This window comes from Pantherophis guttatus, chromosome 2 (genome assembly GCF_059756535.1).
Source record: "Pantherophis guttatus breed Tessera chromosome 2, ASM5975653v1, whole genome shotgun sequence".
Classification (NCBI taxonomy): Eukaryota; Metazoa; Chordata; class Lepidosauria; order Squamata; family Colubridae; genus Pantherophis; species Pantherophis guttatus.
In genome coordinates, this window is record NC_142064.1 from 260,662,468 (window position 1) to 260,682,470 (window position 20,003).

A 20,003-nucleotide genomic window follows, 5' to 3' on the forward strand; every position below is an offset into this window, starting at 1 on the left:
CCTTTCGGCCCCGTTTCATCCGGCTAGTAACGGACAGGCTGAGAGATTTGTGAGGTCAGCAAAGGAGGCCCTTTCACGTTTAAGCCCCAGAGACTGGCAGGAAAGGGTAGACAAGTTTTTAATAGCTCAGCACTCCACACCCTGTACAGCCAGGAGGCCGAAGCCCGGCAGAACTATTAATGGGGCGGAAACTCCGAGGAATACTAGATAGGCTTAATCCCAATTACTCCCCAGAGGTTTTCAAGTGAGGGGAGAGGAAGCTTAGAGAGTTCACCATAGGAACACTGGTACACGCTAGAAACTACGGACAGGGCCCACTCTGGGAGGCCGGGACAATCACAGAAATCACGGGGCCCAAATCATACAGGGTAGACATGGGGGACGGGAGAGTTTGGCGCAGACATATTGACCAACTAAGAAAACGAGTAACCGCAGACACCGACGACAGATTCGACGAACCAATCTCTGACCATGACTACCAACCAGAAACACAAACTACAAGCCTGGGTAGAGCGGAGGACTTAGCTGAGGAATCTGGTATCCAGCGCTGCTCCATCGAGGTAGTCCAAACCGCCGGAGAAGTCGCCGCCCACAAACCGCCGGAGAAGTCCCGGAGGCCTCATTGGCAGAGCAGGGAGAAACAGAAAGTCCCTCCGACCTGCTTGACGCCGCCCCTCCGACTGAACTGCACAGGTCAACTAGGACTCGCACACGCCCTAGTCACCTGAGAGACTTTGTATGTAAATAACACCCCAAGTGACTTCTGGGAGGGGAGGAGTGTTATGTAAATAGGTTTGTTTGGCGGGAAGTTTGAATTAACTGATCCTCAGCTGATTGGCTGACCACTACAGCTGCAAGGTATATAAAGGGAGCTGGCTCCCTGGGTTAGTTGCTGGATTCTCACTATACAAAAAAGAGCTGTTGTCACTCACTACTCTGGCTTGCTGCATCCTCATTCACCCAACATAACAGTTAACATCATTGCCCAGAGTATCATTGGTTGCCCCCTCCCCTCCTTGGAAGAGCTTTATAGCTCCCGCTGCCTTAAGAAAGTTTAAAACATTCTTAAAGATCCATCTCATCCTGGGCACCCCTTTTGTTGAACTATTGCCATCTGGCAGACGGTAAATAAAAACAAGGAAAAATAGGCTGAAAAACAGCTTCTATCCCAGAGCGGTAACTATGTTGAATTCTACTGTATAGTGCAATACTAATGCAGTATCACAGGTTTTCAATTTAATTGTGTAGAATGTGAAGGATATGTGGTTTTGTTTTATTATTATTATTAGTAATAATAGATGTACACTGAAGATGGCATTTAATTTCGTTGTACGAGGTGCAATGACACCAAAGTAAAATTAAATTTAAAGGTAATGCAATGAAATTGCAGATAACATCTGTCACAATGTCCCTGTCATCACAATTCAGGTGCTTGGCAACTGGCATGTATTTATGACAGTTGCATTACTTGGAATAGCTTACATCCTACAATACCTTTAAAACCATCAAACATCTGTCTCTTCTTAGAAAGGACTCAATAGGTGGAAAAAAATGACAAATTAAATCTAAACGTCTGGTTGAGTGTGTGACGGACTATAACAATTCACCATATCAAATACTGCTAATTATGTCCTGTTGCGGTTGTCTAAGGAAATTGGTGAGTATTTGTTAGCAACCAGTTACAACGGCTCTCAAAAAACTGACTCACAACCATTTTCACCCTTAACATCTGTCACAGTTTCCCTGTAATCACTATTCTGGTGCTTGGAAACTGGCATGTATTTATGATAGTTGCATTACTTGGAAGAGCTTACATCCTACAATGATACCTTCAAAACCATCAAACATCTGTCTCTTCTTGGGAAGGACTCAATAGGCAGATAAAACGGCCAAATTCAGTCTAAACGTCTGGCTGACTATGCAACCAACAATAATTGATCATCTCAAATATTGCTAATTATATTGTGTTGAAGTTATCTGAGGAAATGTCTAAAAAGCCCTGAAATACAGTACGCAATCTTTACATTAAAATACTGTGAAATACAGAAAGACCTTTCCAAAATAGGAAAACTGTTGGAGGAGCTGCTGATCTCTGAGACTGTAAAGAAAAGGGTGGATTTACTTACTTCTTCAAGATGCTTCCAATGTCCTAAAAAAAAGAGAGAGAACGCATTGAAAGGAGCCATTTCCTAGGCAGAAAATTAAATTCTTACATCTACAAAACAAATGAGTGAAACCTCTGGACAACTAGACACTAACAGACACATAAAGTACTTCCATTTTTTTAAAGAAAAAAAATCCCATTGCTCTTTTTTCCTCAGCTGTTCAACCTCTTTTGGAGAGGTATTGTTTTTACTTTTTTGCCTGAGAAAAATTATACCCTAGTTGAATTCAACACAATTACAGAATATATATATATAACATAATAGCAAAAAGAAAAGACCATTTGAAAAACAAAACAGTGCATCAATAGAATAAAAACATGCCCTGCATTTATGCTTCCAGAATGAAGGCACTTTGGAAAATCCAGGTGGTTATAATACTTTATAGAAAGTCATCAGTGTTGGGTTTTTCCTTGCCTGGAGATTAAGGGGAGGGGGAGACCCTACAAAGAACACCCACCACCACATCCTCTAATAGGGGACAGGAACCTCAAATTGTGAAGAATATAGAGACAGTGACCAGTACTTTGAATTCCTGCTTTTTGCATGGCCTGCTTTTTCTGTATCAAATTATGTATCCCTAATTTAAACCAATACAGTTACTCCTTGACTAAATAGCTCATTTGGTGACCATTCCTTTCCATAGAGTCAAATGCAGCCAGAATCCTACATGCAGACATGGGAAGGTATATCAACCTCCACAAGAGAAGAATGGATGGAAAAAGTGATGGAGCTAGAAAAAATGACAAAATTGACTGCTTTAATTAGATCTGACCCATTGCTTCTACTTGGAAGCTGCTTCAAAACTTTCTGCTTGAGATAGAAAAAAAAAGAACTCTTGATACTTGATTTTTCTTATTAGACTAATCTGTTTTTATACACATGGCTAATAATGAGTAAATATAAAAAATAAAAACTTGAGGCTGTAATTTTATTTTGTATTTTACTGTGCTGAAAATGTTTTGTTTTCCCTTTATCTGACACTTCTTTCCCATTCTTATCCTTCTCCGTTTCCCTATTTTCTTTATTTCCATTTGTACTTTTCACTATTATAATTTCAATTAAATTTCTGGGGAGGGGGAAGGAAAGAGTCAAAAAGAGTATTCTGGGGAGGGGCTAAAGCAGGCTATTCCATTTCATCATTGGTACACCATGATACCAAAAAAATGCTGAGACAGAGAGGAGCAATAAAGGTGATAAGGGCTCTGGAGGCCAAACTGTACAATGAATGGCAAAGGGAACACGGTAGGCTCAGCCTAACAAAGAGAAGGCTTAGGGGAGACCCTACCGCCATCTTCCAATACTTGGAAGGCTGTCATAGAGAAAAGGGCATCGATTTAGTCTCCGTAGCACCTGAAGTGAAAACTCATCACAAAGAGATCCAACCTAAAATACAAAAGAATTTCCTGACAGTGAGAAGTATTTATCAGTGGAACAGCTTCCCTCCCAGAGTTCTGGGTGATCCATCACTGGAGGCTTCCAATAATAGATTTCTTCTGGATGGAATAAGGACTCTGCCTTCTGCAGAGAAGACCTCCAAGGTCCCTTCCAGCCCTAGGATTCTATGATCTCTATGATACAACCTGACCTGTAAGAGTTTGCTGGCTGGCTGCTGAAGCTTCTCTTCTATCTCCTGGATGAGATGGTCAAGAGAGCCCAGTTCCTCCATGTGCTTGGCCAAACCCTTCTCCTTTCTTGCCATAATATCCTTCTCCGTTTCTTCCATTTTAGTCAATAGAAGCTTCTCCTGTCCTTCTAACCAGAGTTGTAGCTCTCTGAATTCAGCCATTACACTTTTTTTCACTTTGTCGATGCGATCCTAGAACAATAAAGAGAAAAAGCAAATGGCATAATTTTATTTTATTTTAATTATTTTATTTAATAATTTTAATTTTGTCATGATAATTAAATGGATTCCTTGAAGAATCCAAAAGTGAAGTGGGAGAATTTCCTAGGAAGAAAAAAATCCTTTTGACATTAAAAAACACAAGGGGGAAGTTTCTAAAAAGAAAAAAAAAAGGCTCCAGTTTAAATGATCTGTCATGAAAATTTTCTTAGCAATCAGGGATTTCAAAAATGTAGACAGAAAAATGTTTGTGTTCACAATTTTTTCAGTGATGAAATACGATTTGCCTTAATTTATTAAGCAAGCCAAACCTATTGCATAAAACACAGCTCATGGGATAGGGGCACTTAACCCAACTGAGACTCATTCAGCCAATGGTGACATCTCAGTCCCCAGGTTAAGAACAACTTCTGTGCCTCACACAGTCTTTAACTTTGAATTAATTTCAGTCAGAACTTGTACTTACAAACAGGCTGCCTATTATCAAAGATGGTGGATGAGCTTCTCCTTCCTATTAGCTCAGAAGCTCCTCACCATTGGATCAATACTTACAAGCATCTCCTGCACAGTTTGCTCTGTGTCTCCTTTGTATGTCGCTATGTTTTCTTTCTGCTCCTTCTGAGCCTTCAGGCAATCCTCCACCTTGATCTGAAAAATATAAGTTTTGAGTTTCTTTTCTGTAAAGAATTACATCGGAGGGAAGGCCCAGTTAGAAGACACAGAATATTCAATCATCATAAATACATGACAGTTGGCAAACGTCCAAATTTTGATCCTGTGACCATGGAATGCCTGCAATGATCACAAGGGTAAAAAACATTCTGTCACTTTTTTCATTGCCAAGGACTCCCTGCAAGGGCATTAAAGTGAGCTGCCTGAGTCTCCTGGTTGCAGTCATCCCAGAAGCATCACTGAGAAATGAAAGTTTGGGCTGATCCAGCAGGAGTGGTTTTTGGCCTCTGCACTCAAGATTTGGACTCCATGACAATTTCGCTCTAGAGCAAATGAGGAAAGGGAGCTGGTGAAGGGAGCCTATTTCTTCCTACAGGCAATTTCTGTTGCTAAGCAAGACAGTTAAGTGAAGTTTTGTCTCATTTTACAACCTTTCTTCCAAATGTTGTTAAGTGAATCACTGCCGTTGTCAGGTTAGTCACACAGCAGGTAAGCGAATCTGGCTTCTCCATTGACTTTGTTTATCAGAAGGTGGCAAAGGGTGAACACAAGAGCCCAGGACAACACAATACAATTGACAAGCACCTGAATTTTGATCAGTGACAACAGGGATGTCAACCTGTTTTTTCAACATTGCAGGCAGGGAGATAAGGGGTGGGATAAAGCAGGAGGAAGCAAGTAAACTAGTAAAAAGACTGAGAGGGCTGGCATTGGATGCCCCTCCGCAGCGATTCCTCCTGGCTGACTCCTACCTGGGATTCCTGGAAAGCCTCCTCCGCAGGGATCACTCAGTGGCCCTTGTGCTCTTTGGATCGGTCGCAGACCAAGCAGATGAGAGTCTGGTGGTCCTTACAAAAGAGCTTGAGGGGCTCCCGGTGTTTCGGGCAGAAGCTCCCTCCTTCCTTGCCCCAAGGACCTCCGCATCGCCCGGCCACTTCAGCCACCCGCGCCAGCTGCCTGTTGGGGAGGAGGCTGCGGGGCGCGAAGGTCTGCCTGCATTGGGGACAGGAAGCCTCCGATTCCGACGTCCCCCAACTGCGGGTCAGGCAGCCCCGGCAGAAGTTGTGGCCGCACTGGGGGATGAGCAGGGGGTCCTGGAAAAAGTCCAGGCAAATGGAGCAGGTGGCTTCTCCCACCAAATCCTGCAAGGACGCTTCGGCTGCCATCGCCGCCTCCTCCGCCGGGAAAGGAAAGAGAAAGTTAAGTTTTGCTTCTTTTCCTCCGAATCAGCTGACCGCCTTTGGGCTGTGCCTATGCAGGAAACCAGAATGAATTGTTGCTGCTCTTGCGGGCATCTTCGCTGGCTTCTTAAAGAAGAAGGAGAGTATTTTAAAAGGAACAAATTGGGGAGGAGGAAAAATTCAAGGTACGGAGCCCCGATCAGTTATTCTCAGCCCAACCAGCTCGTTAAAGGGAAAATTGTTTCAAAAACTGGAGAGAAGCAAATATCCCTGGGACGAACCCCAACCATTTACAATTGATCCTGTTAAAGAGAGTAAACAAGTTTAAAATATTGGGGAGAAGCCAACATTCATGGGATCCCCTCCCCCCCCGATCAATTATTGATCCACACATTCTGCTAATGGAGAGGTGGGGAATCACGGCCCCTTTATGACTGGAGGGTTTCAAATGGTATATATAGGGTCTCTTCTGATTGGTTGATTGATTGACTTCAACACCCGAAAGGGCCACTGGGGTCCGGGTTCCCCCTGCCCTCTTTTCCAACCATCCAGGCGCCCTTCCTTGCTTCGGTCCATTCCTTGTGGCTGCCACTCCACTCTGGTCCCTTTGCTCAGGCCCTCCACTTGCCCTGCTCGGCTGGACTCTGCTGTCTTCTCCTTCCCGCCGGTCCCTTCTGGGGTCTCCTCTCAGCAGGCGGATCAGGCAGTGGTGGGGGTGATCAGATGGCCAGTCGGCCCTTCTCCCTCCCTCCCTCTCTCCCTCCTGTCTCTGCTCCTCCTTCGATTCCCCTGCCTGCCTCCCCTTCTCTCCATCTCTTTCCCCTTCTCTCCATCTCTTTCCCCCTCTTCCTCCTCCTCCCCCTCCCCTTTCCTCAGCTTTCCCTCAGACTTTCCCCTATATTTCCGCCCACTCCGTAATCAATTAGAAGCTTTATATAACATTGAAAGTGATCTTGATGGATTCAATGGAACGGAATAAAATTTAATAAGGACGAAAGGAGTTACAAGTAACCTTCAATTTATGACTATTTCTTAGCAACCAGGTACAAACGGCTCTGAGGGACAAAAAAGGCTTAAAACCATTTTCACACTTAACATCTGTTGCAGTGTCCCTGTAGTCACAATTTGGGTGCTTTCAAACTGGCAGGTATTTAGGATAGTTGCATTACTTGGAAGAGCTTACATCCTACAATGATACCTTTAAAACCCACAAACACCTGTCTGTTCTTGGGAAGGACTCAATAGGTGGATCAAAAGGCCAAATTCACTCTAAACATCCGGCTGAGTGTGAGATGGACTATAACAATTCACATGTAACAGTCACAGAGTGGGAAGGGACCGTGGAGGTCATCTAGTCCAACCCCCTGCTCATGCTTGAGACCTATACTAGGGATTCAAACTGCCGACCTTTCTGATCGACAAGCTCAGCGTCTTAGCCACTGAGCCACCTAGCCAGCAGCATCAAATACTGCTAATTATGTTTTTAATTTAATTTTAATCATTAGATCAGTGGCTCTCCATGTGTAGGTTGTGAAGTCAAATAAACAAGCATTTTAACATGTCTCATTTTTAATGCACATAGACATTAAAAAGTGCCCTATGACAGTGTTTCACACTTACGACCATTGCAGCATCCCCACGATTATATGATCAACATTCAGTCGCTTGGCAATTGGCTCATATCTGTGACGGTTGCAGGGTTCCCTGGTCGTGTGATGAACCTTTGTGACCTTCTGACAAGCAGAGTCAACGGGGAAGTCAGATTCACACTTAGCAACTGTGTCACTAACTTAACAACGGAAGTGATTCACTTAACAACTGTGACATGAAAGATGGTGATGTAGCGTCACCCCTGAAAGGGTCGCTGGGGACCAGGTCCCCCTTGCCCTCTTACAATCCATCATGTGGCTGCCCATCCACTTGGATCCCCCCACTTGCCCGGCTCAGCTGGACTCTGCTATCTTGTCCTCCCAGCTGGACCCTTGTGCTGTCTCCTCAGCAGGCGGATCACACGGTTGGGTGGTGGTCAGACGTCTGGTTGGTCCTTCTTCCTCTCTCCTTCCTGCTGCTTGCTAGCCTCTCCTGCCGCTGCCTCTGCTCCTTCCTTGATTCTCTCCATCTTTCTCCTCCCTTCTCCTTTCTGTCTTTCCTCACACACTTCTCCCTACCTTTCCCAACCCTCCTTTCTCCCCCTTTTCCCATCTATCTTCATGTATTGCTTCCCCCCTCATTCTATGGGGTGGAGGCCAGATGAGCCAGGAGGCCCCACTTCCCTTCTCTGCTGCCTCTTCCCATCTCTCTCTCTTGGTCTCCTCCTTCCTGTCAAAACCTCCTCCTTTACCTTCCCTTCCCCCTCATGATGCACTTAAAATGGGGCAAAGCTCACTTAATAGCCGTCTCACTTGGCAGCAAAAATTTGGGGCTCAATTGTGGTTGTAAATCGAGGACTACCTGTATTAGGTAAGTTTGGATAACTCACATGCACCTTTGTCAACAGCAACTTCAGTTTAGATGCTTTGAGATGTTCCAGAGAGCTGCTGTTAGCAATCAAAGTCACCATATCAGTGTTAAATTTCACTCCCCTTATTATTTATTTGTATCTCGCCTTTATTTTTATAAATACCTCAAGGTGGCAAACATATCCAACACATCTTCCTCCTCCTATTTTCCCCACAACAAACCTGTGAAGTGGATTGGACTGAGACAGAATGACTGGCTCAAAGTTACCAACTGGCTTTCAGGGCTAAGGTAGGACTTGAACTCACCGTCTTCCTCTTCCTAGCCTGGTGCCTTAACCATAGATCAAACTGGATCTGACGCCCATCTCAATATCGAAGCCACTTTTGGGCTGCCTCAGTGTTGGCCACTGGTGGCTACCTAGACGAATCTCCCTCCACTTTTCTCGATAAAAATTCAGGAGTGGCTTGCCATTGCCCTCTTCCTAAGGCTGAGTGAGAGTAATGGGTCCAACTGGCCTTGTACCTAAGGGAGGATTAGAACTCAGGGCTTCTAGCTTGAATTCTTTTTTTTTTTAAATACAAATTTCCCCCCCTTTTTTTTCCCCTCTCCCTCCCCCTCCCTAACCCCCCCTCCCCACCCATCCCCCCCTGTGACTTCTTCATAACAAAAAAAAAAAAACCCTAATTCATAACAGATTACTTACTCCCTCCTCTAGATATTGACCTTTACTTACTAAAAATATTATTAATATTATAACATCCCCCTTTATCCATACATTTCAGAAAAGAGAAAAGAAAGGAAAAAAAAGACATTATACTATGACATTATAGAATAACTTCTCCACTTTAAAACTATACGATAAGTCCTACTTTAACATTTAATCTTCTATATATATTACTATAACATTTCAAAGCGGCCTTCCCCATAAAATCTAGTTTAACATTTATTCCACTCTATCCATTTCCTCCACTCCCCTAAATATATCACTTAAAAATCCCTTTTCTTAGACTAATCAATCTACTAACTAGCTTATTCACCCACTATCATGCAAAATTACCATACACAACATTTCTTAATATCTTTGATTCACTGCCCACACTACTTAAAAATATATGTCTATATTTTCCATTATATCTAAATAAAAAAAAAAGAAAAGACAATGACTTTAAATTTATAATCCATATAGTATCTTCTTTGAGGTCTTTCCACTGGATTGGTAGAACCAACATCCATAATCGGGTAACATAGCTTGCTGGTGCAACAGTTTATTCAGGATCTTCAATCATATCTGCCCCCATCAGTAGTAAATATCTTCTTATATGTATAAAAGTAAAAACAACCACCCGAGTGACATTATAATTATATTCCATATAGTAATAATTATGGGTTTCATCAGGATTATTAATTCCCATCATCGTAGTGGGTAACAACCCGAACTTCTGCATGCCCCAGCATAATTCTCTTGCCTTGTGATTCAAGATAATATAATATGTTTATCAACACAAAAAGAAATTCCAAAATAGATAATTCAAATCCATCAGTTTAAGGCTCGTTTCACGTCCCCAGATTACGGCCATGCAGAGATCTGCCACAATCCTCAGGATGATATTAACCAATACGTCGCCTCTTCTGTGTTTACACATAATCATTCATATTTTAAAGTCACTGGCTTCACTGTTGCCTGATTTAGAAATTTCTATTTTTATGCCACCTATTTCTTTTTTTCTTTTCTTTTTGTGGGTTTGGTTTCCATCCTGGTTTCCTTTCTACAAATTGTGTATCATCTGGTCGGTTTTTATTCTGCTTTGTAGATTGGTCTTGTTGGTTTTGTTTTTGTATCTCATGTTTCTTTTTTATCCCTTGTATATCCCCTAATTGGTTTCCATGCTTATCCTTGCCTTGATAAGTCATCACATTAAGGTTAGATGCCACTTCTCTCAAATTTGTAGATAGTCCAGCTGGGGTATCCAATAAATCCAAAGGCAATTCATCTGGTACAGTCTCTGTAATTCGATATTTTACCTTTATTTCCGGCTCCTTCTGCTTATCCTGTATTATACCTGAAGATGTTAAATTCATTTTCAACCTATTTTGATAAAATTCTTCCGCTCTTTCAACAGTATTTAGCTGATATCTTTCTCCTTGGTATCTAAATATAATACCAACTGGGGCGTCCCACCTGAATGGGATATTTCTCTTTTTTAATTCATTCACCAGAAAACCAAATTTCTTCCTTTCCATCAATATCTTAGGTGGGAGTTCCTTGTAAATCCAAATCTTTCTTCCATACAATTGCAAATTAGAATTAAAGGAATTTTGCACGATATTATTCCTAATTTCTTTATCTGTAAAATAAATCACCACATCTCTAGGCAATTGCCTTTGCTTGGCAATCCAGGAGTTGATTCGATAAACTCTGTCAATCCTACAAAACACTTCGTCAGGTTGAACCTTTAGAATCCCAGCTAGAAATTCAGAAGATATTTTCCTTAAATCATCTCTATTATTTTCCTGCAAACCTCTTAATCTTATCGCATATTCTGTGAAGTTATATTGTACCATTAAAATCTCTTTTTCAATCTTCTGTTGCAGATTTTCTGCATTACCATACTTTTGATCAGCGTCCATTTTAGGTTTTTCTTCTAAGCTATTATCCTGAGTGTTTGTCAAATCATTTTCAATTTTTTGAATTCCGGTTCAAAAAAGGACTTCCGGTTTGCTGTTTGTCGCTGCCAGACGTTCCTTTGGGATCGTCAGCTTCCATCGCCTGTCAGAGCCGCCTTCACAATGGAATGGCGGCTCGAAAAAACTCCGTTTCCATGAGGAAACGGAGATAGAGCCGGCAGGGGTGGGTAGAACTCTCTGCGGAGTCCCAAAAGTTTTTCCTTTACTTTTGGGACGGAGCGGATGAGATGCCCCGTATCCCCAGCCGCTGCTCCGGGCTTTGGGAGACCTCTGCTGATGCAGAGCCAGGCGTCAAAAGCAAGCCTGCAAATTTAACAGACTACTCAAAGAAAATGTGAGCTGGACCTGTAATACTGAACCGCAAGTATTTTACTGATTTTTTTTTAAAAAATTACTTAAGAGAGAGGAGGAAAAGAAAGAGGAAAAAAAGTCTTTTAAAATGGCGTCGGCTGGAGGAGAGACTGAAAGGGAAAGTCCTTCCGTTTTCTATTACTACAATGTAGCGGAATAAATACCACTGGCTACATTTGTAGACAAAACTTCGCTCCTGTGTCTTTTTCTCTTTTTCTTCCCTTGGAGACTTGATATTGTTGTTGATTGGAAAGAAGTCCCTTTTTTTTTTCTTGCTTTTTTTTTAACAAAGCCTGCCTGGGCGGAAACATGGCACTGAGACTCATAAAGTCAGATAAACAAGAAGGGGGGGGATTCCCCCACCAACAACTTAAAGGAACAAGTCTTAACTCTTCAGTCTCAGAAACCTGATTTTAATATAATAGAATTTTTTATAGAGGAGATTGAAAGAAGGGAGGAGATTATGAATCAGCAACTTGAAAAATTTAAGCAGGAAATTAAAGAATTGGTGAAATCTAAGTTTGATTCTTTGGAGAAAAAATTCTCAAAAGTGGCTAATGGCTTTACAGAATTTATGATACAGTTGGACACAAATACTAATGTACTAGAGTCTAAAATGGAAGAAATTCAAGATAAATTGGACAATAGAATTCTTAACCACCAAACTAGATTGGCTTCTTTTACTCCCGATACTTGTAGTTACTCAATAAAAGGCAGAGTGGCTTAAGCCAAGAAGGAAAAACAGTGTTACTGTCAGATAATGCATTTATTTAATAATGTATTTCATTTGTACAATTCTATTAACAATTCTTTTTGACTTTTGGCTTGAGCCAGCTGACACATTTAGGGCACAGAGGACTCACGTTTTCTATCTTGATAACAGACGGTATGTTTTATTTTTTTTCTGTTTTGTGTGCATCTTTTGTTTCTATGTATTGTACTGAATAAATTTATTGGCACAAAATTGCAAAAGAAGGAACTGCAATCCATTACACACCTCCCATATAAAATTACCATCAGTCTTACAATCAGTAATCCGATTGTTGTAGATAACCTACGTAAGTATAAAAACACAATTATGTGTTAAAAGAAAGTGGGAAGGAAAGAAAAAAAGAAGGGGATGATTATAGAATATACTTAGTTATGGACACCTACACAATCATTGATTGCAATTAACATTAAACAAACAAGCATGATCCATAAATGGGATGAAGACTGTGACAGACATATAAAATCATGATTGACAGGCTTAGCTGTAAGGTCTCTTCAATACTGATACATCTGAACACATGATGCTAACGCCAATAAAGCTCCTCTTTTTTTTTATCCAGACAAATAGAAATGATGATCAGGTTATTCCTTTATAATGACTTATTGACTGACCAGGGTGGCATAGAACAATAAAGGAAGCTGAAGTAGTAAAAAGCTAAGGAATCTCTGCTTTAAAGGCTTTCAGAGATCCCTGCTTGGCAAATAGGGAGTTTTGTTTATGGAGGTCACTTCTTTGAGGGGAATGTCATGCAGGTGCCCTCACCCAAATAGAAATAGGGCAGAAGGGTCTCTCCAACCAAGGAAGTGTCTGAGAGTGTATGGAGCAGAGCTGCTGTGCTGGAATCAAAAAAGCTCACTTGTCCCCCTTCGCAGTTGAGACAGATGCAGATCGTCGTGGGCTCCTCAGTCAGGACCAGGTCAGAGCGTTTTGATGGAGATACGGCCTCGTATTTCCCTAGGCCTTTCCAAAACATCCAACACCTGGTCTGCTTATCAACATCTGTTAAGTTCACTGGCTGACTGGCAACCCCTACACCCCATCCTTCTCTATCTCCAACAATAACTTCCCAGAAATGTATCCCTGTGGAGAACATCTGACAGCTAAGGACACAAGGATGACAAACAAATCTCATGGGATTTGGGGCACAATATTTTTCTTTAACTGGCTTAACTCCTCTGACACTTTTTTGATCTTTGGACAACTTAAGGCAGTCAATATTGGCTGTGTCTGGATCCAGACTCACATTCCCTGTAAGTGGAAAGGGAGAGAAGGAAGGAAGGAGAAGAACAAGAGCTTCAGCTGCAGGCCTAGTTTGTGTCTTCACCCCCAAAACCTTAACCCTATGGCCTCTTGTGTGAATGGAGTTCAGCTTCCAAACACCCCCTCCAGGACTAGAAGACTCATTGTTTTTTTAAACAATATCTAAGCCATTGTCTGGTCAACAGTCCTCCAACTTTGGCAACTGTAAGACTTGTGGACTTCAAGAATTCCCCTGATGGGACTGCTAGTGTACAGGTCCCTCTGCTCCCTTTTCTCCAAGCACTCAGGCTCTCCCACTGTCTTAGTCCCATCCTCTGTTAACTGCCAGCCTCTTTGGCACCCGTCTCGCCTTTGGCCTTCTTGTTCCATTCACTTAGGTTGCCTTCACCATCTTCCAGTCCATCTGCCTCCCCTTCAGCTGCCACTAAGCTGTACGCCTTCAGGATCCGTTGATTACCTGTATTGCTCTTGGCTCTTCCGCTCAGCTCTTTGTCTCCTGGCTCCACTAGTCAATTCTCCTAGTCTCTAGTCTCTCATGTGGCCACCACTATGCTGATTGCCCTCCAGCTCCGCCATGCTGGCTGGAGAATTCTGGGAACTGAAGTCCACAAGTCTTGCAGTGGCCAAGTCCTTCAAACCCTTCACAGTGCTCCACCTCTTTCAGCCTCCGTGCACAATTCTCTTTAGCTTCCATCTTGCAGATGAGATTAATGGAATTGGCAGGAAAGTTTTTGGCTTTGCCTTCAGTGAGTTGCTGGGAGGGCCCAGGTTGAACAGGGACTCTGTCTGGAGCATTAATCCAGAAGGTCAGGCAGAGCAAGAGGCTGACGTGTTTCAATTCTGAACCGGTAAGAATCAGAAGGACACCCCAGAGGTAACTTGGGACACAGGATGGAATGTGAGGAAGATCCCTCCTTTTCTCTGGGAACATCAGGATATCACAGGCATGTACAAAAGGGGAGGATCTTGCACAGGAAACCTCTGCTTTCATCAGTCTGATGGCCCACTTGGTGGAGACCAGCCTGATGCTCCAACTTTGCTATGTGCTTTGACCCAAAGGATCTAATTTCTCTGCTAACGAAGACCTGGTCACCAATTTATAATCAGGCAGTAAAATCAACAGGAAGTTATTAGTTTGGTAGGAATTCAATATTTTCAGATTATGTACAGAACATAACACAGCGGGGCGGAGTAGGAGTAGAGCAGAACAGAACAAAAGCTTTATTTGGCCAAGTGTGATCAGACACACAGGGAATTTGTCTCTGCTGCATTAGCAAATATTGAACATAAATGGCAAGTAAAAGTTCATAAATCATATAATCATTAAAGTTTACTGGATAATCATAGTCTTATATAGTAATTAATCCTATATTTTTCTTTTTGATCTATTATGTTTCTCTTCACGTTACTGGCATCAGAGCTTAAAATAGCAAGGAAATCCAATTCCTATAACTCATATTTACCTTCCTGTACTTGAAGTCCACTTTCCAGAGTATCTGGGGAAGAAAAGGGAGGAATTCAGCATCTCATCACTGGAATTGGAGCAACAGAAGGGCCTCCCTCAGATTCCCTGGTTTGCTTTCCTTGGCCTCAGATCAGGAAATAAGGAATAGGTTATGCGACCCCCGAGCGCCGTAATTTTGGGACATGGAAAGAGCCTCAAATTGATGGTTTTGAATTATCTATTTTGAAACTTCTTTTTGTGTTGATAAATATATTATAATTATCTTGAATTATAAGGCAAGAGAATCACATTGGGACATGCAGAAGATCGGGTTGTTACCCAATACGATGATGGAAATTAATAATCCTGATGAAACCCACAATTATTATTATATGGAATACAATTATAATGTCACTCGGGTGGTTGTTTTTACTTTTATATATATAAGAAGATGTTTACTACTGATGGGGGCAGATATGATTGGAGATCTTGAATAAACTGTTGCATCCGCAAGCTATGTCACCCTATTATGGATGTTGGTTTTAACAATCCAGTGGAAAGACTTCAAGAAGATATTATATGGACTATAAATTTAAAGTTATTGTCTTTTCTTTTTTTTATTTAGATATAATGGAATATATATATATATATATTTTTAAGTAGTGTGGGCAGTGAATTAAAGATATCAAGAATTGTTGTGTATGGTAAATTTGTAAGACAGTGGGTGAATAAGCTAGCTACAGACTGATTAGTTCAAGAAAAGGGATTTTTAAGTGATACATTTAGGGGAGTGGAGGAATGGATAGAGTGGAATAAATGTTAAATTAGATTTTATGGGGAGCCCGCTTTGAAATGTTATTAAAGTAGGACTTATTGTATAGTTTTAAAGTGGAAGGTGGTTTTGAATTGTTGCAATAATGCATAGATATAAAACACTATTATGCTAAATTAGAGTTATTTTATAATAGTTATAGTATAATGTGTTTGTTTTTTTTTGTTTTGTTTTTTTTTCTCTTCTTTTTTTCTGAAATGTATGGATAAAGGGGGATTTATAATACTTTTAGTAAGTAAAGGTCAGTATTTTGAGGAGGGAGTAAGTAATCTGTTATGAATTAGGGTTTTTTTTTGTTACGAAGAAGTCACAGGGGGGGAAGGGTGGGGAGGGGGGGTTAGGGAGGGGGGGAGGGGGGGGAAAAAGGGGGAAAAATTTGTATTTGAAAACCTTTTCAATAAAAAAAAAAAAAAAAAAAGGAAATAAGGAATAGGGAAAGCTACAAGCCAGAATGTCATTGGTGGCTATATATATTCCATCAGGTATGAATATATTCTACTATATATTCCATATACAGGTAGTCCTCAATTTACAACTATTTCTTTAGTGAAATTATAGCAGCACTGACAAAAGTGCTTTATGACCGGTTCTCACACTTATGACTGATGCAGCCTCCCCAGTCACATGATCAAAATTCAGGCACTGGGAACCACCTTGTATTTACGATGGTTGTTGCAGCATCCCATGGTTCTGGGGTTGTCCTCTTCTGCCTTCCTGGGGAGCTTCTGACAAGCAAAGTCGATGGGGGAAGCCAGATTCATTTATCAACCGTGATTCACTTAACTGTCCTGATTTTCTTAATAACTCTGGCAAAAACGTTCGTAAAATGGGGCACAGATCACTTAACAACTGCCTTGCTTAGCAACAGAAATTTTCAGCTCAACGGAGGTCGTAAGTCAAGAACTACCTGCATATATTCCATTATACTTAGTGGAAACTTATTCTGGTTCCCCAGTGATCAGTGCATTTGGGTTTGGGCTACGAAGAATACAGGTAGTCTCGTCTTACAATCGTAACTGAGACACTGATCCTGAAATTGATCCCTCTTTGATCCATGTGACATTGACCCAGAATCTCTCTTGGATGCTCAAAATGTCATTGAGTGTAAAACCCCAGCGGCTGTTTTTTACCTCTCAGTTTTTTCATGGCCCCTTTCAGAAGCTCAGTCATATCACTGTAATCCCAGATTGTCCACTTTGGCCCTAGAAGTAAATCCACCGGATTTTCATATGTTTCCTTTGCCTGGTACCTGGCAAGACAAAATAGCAGAACAACAGAGTTGGAAGGGACCTTGTAGGTCATCTAGTCCAACACACATACACCAGCACCAAAGCAGGAGACCCAACATCATTTCTGACAGATGGCAGTCCGGCCTCTTCTTGAAAGCTTCCAGTGATGAAGCTCCCACAACGTCTGAAGGCAAAGCTCTTCCAGTGGTTCATTCTCCTCAGTCAGAAAATTTATCTTATTTCCAGGTTGAATCCCTCCTTGATCAGTTTCCATCCATTATTCCTTGTCTGGCCTTCAGGTGCTTTGGAAATCAGGTTGACCCCCTTCTCTCTGTGACAGACCCTCAAATATTGGAACACTGTTGCTATCATGTCTCCCCTGGTCCTTCTCTTCACTAGACTAGCCATGCCCAGTTCCTGCAACCTTTATCAACCTGCCAATAGAAGCTTTCTAAACCATCAGATGGTGCTTGAGGATTGGCTAGCTACAGGATCTAATCTCCTCCCTCTCTCCCCCTCCCTCCCTCCCTCCCTCCCTCTCTCTCCCCCCTCCCTCCCTCTTTTGTGTGTGGCTTTTAATTGTTAAATGGGGTGTTGATTGCCAGCTATTAAGTCATTGATTGTCATTTTCTTGTGTTGCCCTGTCCTCGGATCCTAAGGACCTGGTAAGATGGTGGGAAATAAGCAGTCCTGTTGACTGAGAAGGGCCCTGTTTCCCAGGCTTCAGTCATTTCTCTGGCTAGCTATTCAAATATAGGCACCATGTGCGACTCAGTGGATCCTGATCCAGAACTGCACTCATCCACCTTCGTCAAGTTAAAGGAGAGATCTAGTAAAGGCCAATAAGTTTCAGTTTTTGGGCTCCCTACTCTTGAAAATTCTTGTGAATCTCTTGGCCAAATAAATGGATTGTATCTTACCAAATGACTGATGACACATGACTACTATGGGTGACGTAGGTAATTAGATGATGGATATAACATTCAAACTGATCTTGATGGATTTTAGTTCTGCATTTAACACAATTCTTCCACATAGACTAGTGTCTATCTAAACTTAAGGACCTTGGACTTTCTCATTCAATCTACCTTTGGATTATGGATTTCCTGTTTGGCTGCTCTCAAGAGGGTCAGATTAGGTAATCACACCTCCTCGGCCCTTATTCTTAACACTGGTAAACCACAGGGTTGTGTGTTGAGTCCCTTACTCTATACTCTTTACGTACATGACTGCATTCTCACTCACGCCACTAATACTATTATTAAATTTGCAGATGATAGAACAATGGTAGGACTCATCTCCAGGGGGTGGGATGAGTCTGCCTATTGAGAGGAGGTGGACCAGTTGCTTTCACTGTGTGGAGACAATAATTTAGTCCTTACCACCAATAAGACCAAGGAGTTTATAGTGGACTACAGAAGGAATAGATCAGATATCCAGCCCTCGCTGATCAATGGAGACCAGGTGGAGCAAGTGGCCAGTTTTAGGTTTTGGGGTGTTATCATAAAAGAGGATCTGACCTGGGGTGCTCACACTGCAGCACTGGTCAAAAGGGCCCAGCAGAGATTATACTACTTGAGACTACTCAGGAAAAAACAACCGAATGAAAAACTGCAGGTGACTTTCTACCGCTGCACTATAGAGAGTATCTTAACTTACTGCATCTGTGTATAGTTTGCCAATTGCACCGTGGCAGATAGGACAGCGCTCCAGAGGGTTAACATCATTGCCCAGAGGATCATTGGTTGCCCCCTCCCCTCCTTGGAAGAGCTTTATAGCTCCCGCTGCCTTAAGAAAGTTCAAAACGTTCCTAAAGATCCATCTCATCCTGGGCATCCCTTTTGTTGAAGTATTGCCATCTGGCAGACGGTAAATAAAAACAAGGACAAATAGGCTGAAAAACAGCTTCTATCCCAGAGCGGTAACTATGTTGAATTCTACTGTATAGTGCAATACTAATGCAGTATCACAGGTTTTCAATTTAATTGTGTAGAATGTGAAGGATTTGTTTTTGTTTTATTATTATTATTTATAGTTTTCTTATGTATGATGAACACTGAAGATGGCATTTAATTTCAATGTACGAGGTGCAATAACACTAAAGTAAACTTAACCTTAAACTTAAAGGTAATGCAATGAAATCGCAGATAACGTCTGTCACAATGTCCCTGTAATCACTATTCTAGTGCTTGGAAACTGGCATGTATTTATGATAGTTGCATTACTTGGAACAGTTTACATCCTACAATACCTTTAAAACCATCAAACATCTGTCTCTTCTTAGAGAGGACTCAATAGGGAAGAAATGCCAAATTAAATCTAAATGTCTGGCTGACTATGCAACCAACAATAATTGATCATATCAAATATTGCTAATTATATTGTGTTGAAGTTATCGGAGGAAATTTCTAAAAAGCCCTGAAATACAGTACGCAATCTTTACATTAAAATACTGCTAAGTACAAACAGAACTTTCCAAAATAGGAAAACTTTTGGAGAAGCTGCTGATCTGTGAGACTGTAAAGAAAAGGGTGGATTTACTTACTTCTTCAAGATGCTTCCAATGTCCTAAAAAAAAGAGAGAGACAAAGCATTGAAAGGATTGCAATTATGCTTCCAGAATGAAGGCACTTTGGAAAATGCAGGTGGTTATAATACTTTGTAGAAAGTCATCGGTGTTGGGTTTCTCCTTGCCTGGAGATTAAGGGGAGGGGGAGACCCTATAAAGAACACCCACCACCATAACCTCCAATAGGGGATAGGAATCTCAAATTGTGAAGAATATAGAGACAGTGACCAGTACTTTGAATTCCTGCTTTTTGCATGGCCTGCTTTTTCTGTACTACATTTTTCTTATTAGACTAATCTGTTTTTATACACATGGCTAATAATGAGAAAATATAAAAAATAAAAACTTGAGGCTGTAATTTTATTTTGTATTTTACTGTGCTGAAAATGTTTTGTTTTCCCTTTATCTGACACTTCTTTCCCATTCTTATCCTTCTCCGTTTCCCTATTTTCTTTATTTCCATTTGTACTTTTCACTATTATAATTTCAATTAAATTTCTGGGGAGGGGGAAGGAAAGGGTCAAAAAGAGTATTCTGTGG

General features: G+C 41.4%; 1 protein-coding gene and 1 long non-coding RNA gene across 2 annotated transcripts in view; one reads left to right on the plus strand and one right to left on the minus strand.

Annotated features, from left to right (window-relative positions):
• Positions 1–20,003, minus strand: part of LOC148115693 (E3 ubiquitin-protein ligase TRIM39-like) — a 40,133-nt gene that overhangs the window by 10,104 nt on the left and 10,026 nt on the right. The window contains exons 3-4 of the mRNA XM_087883952.1: positions 3,751–3,981; positions 2,127–2,149 (exon numbers count right to left, since the gene is read on the minus strand). Of these exons, the coding sequence (XP_087740078.1) occupies positions 2,127–2,149; positions 3,751–3,981 (254 nt within the window). The remainder of the gene's footprint in view (positions 1–2,126; positions 2,150–3,750; positions 3,982–20,003) is intronic.
• LOC148115694 (uncharacterized) lies at positions 1,380–3,091 on the plus strand. Its single transcript, XR_015731705.1, has 2 exons — positions 1,380–1,657; positions 2,809–3,091. It is a non-coding gene; the product is annotated as an uncharacterized LOC148115694 (long non-coding RNA).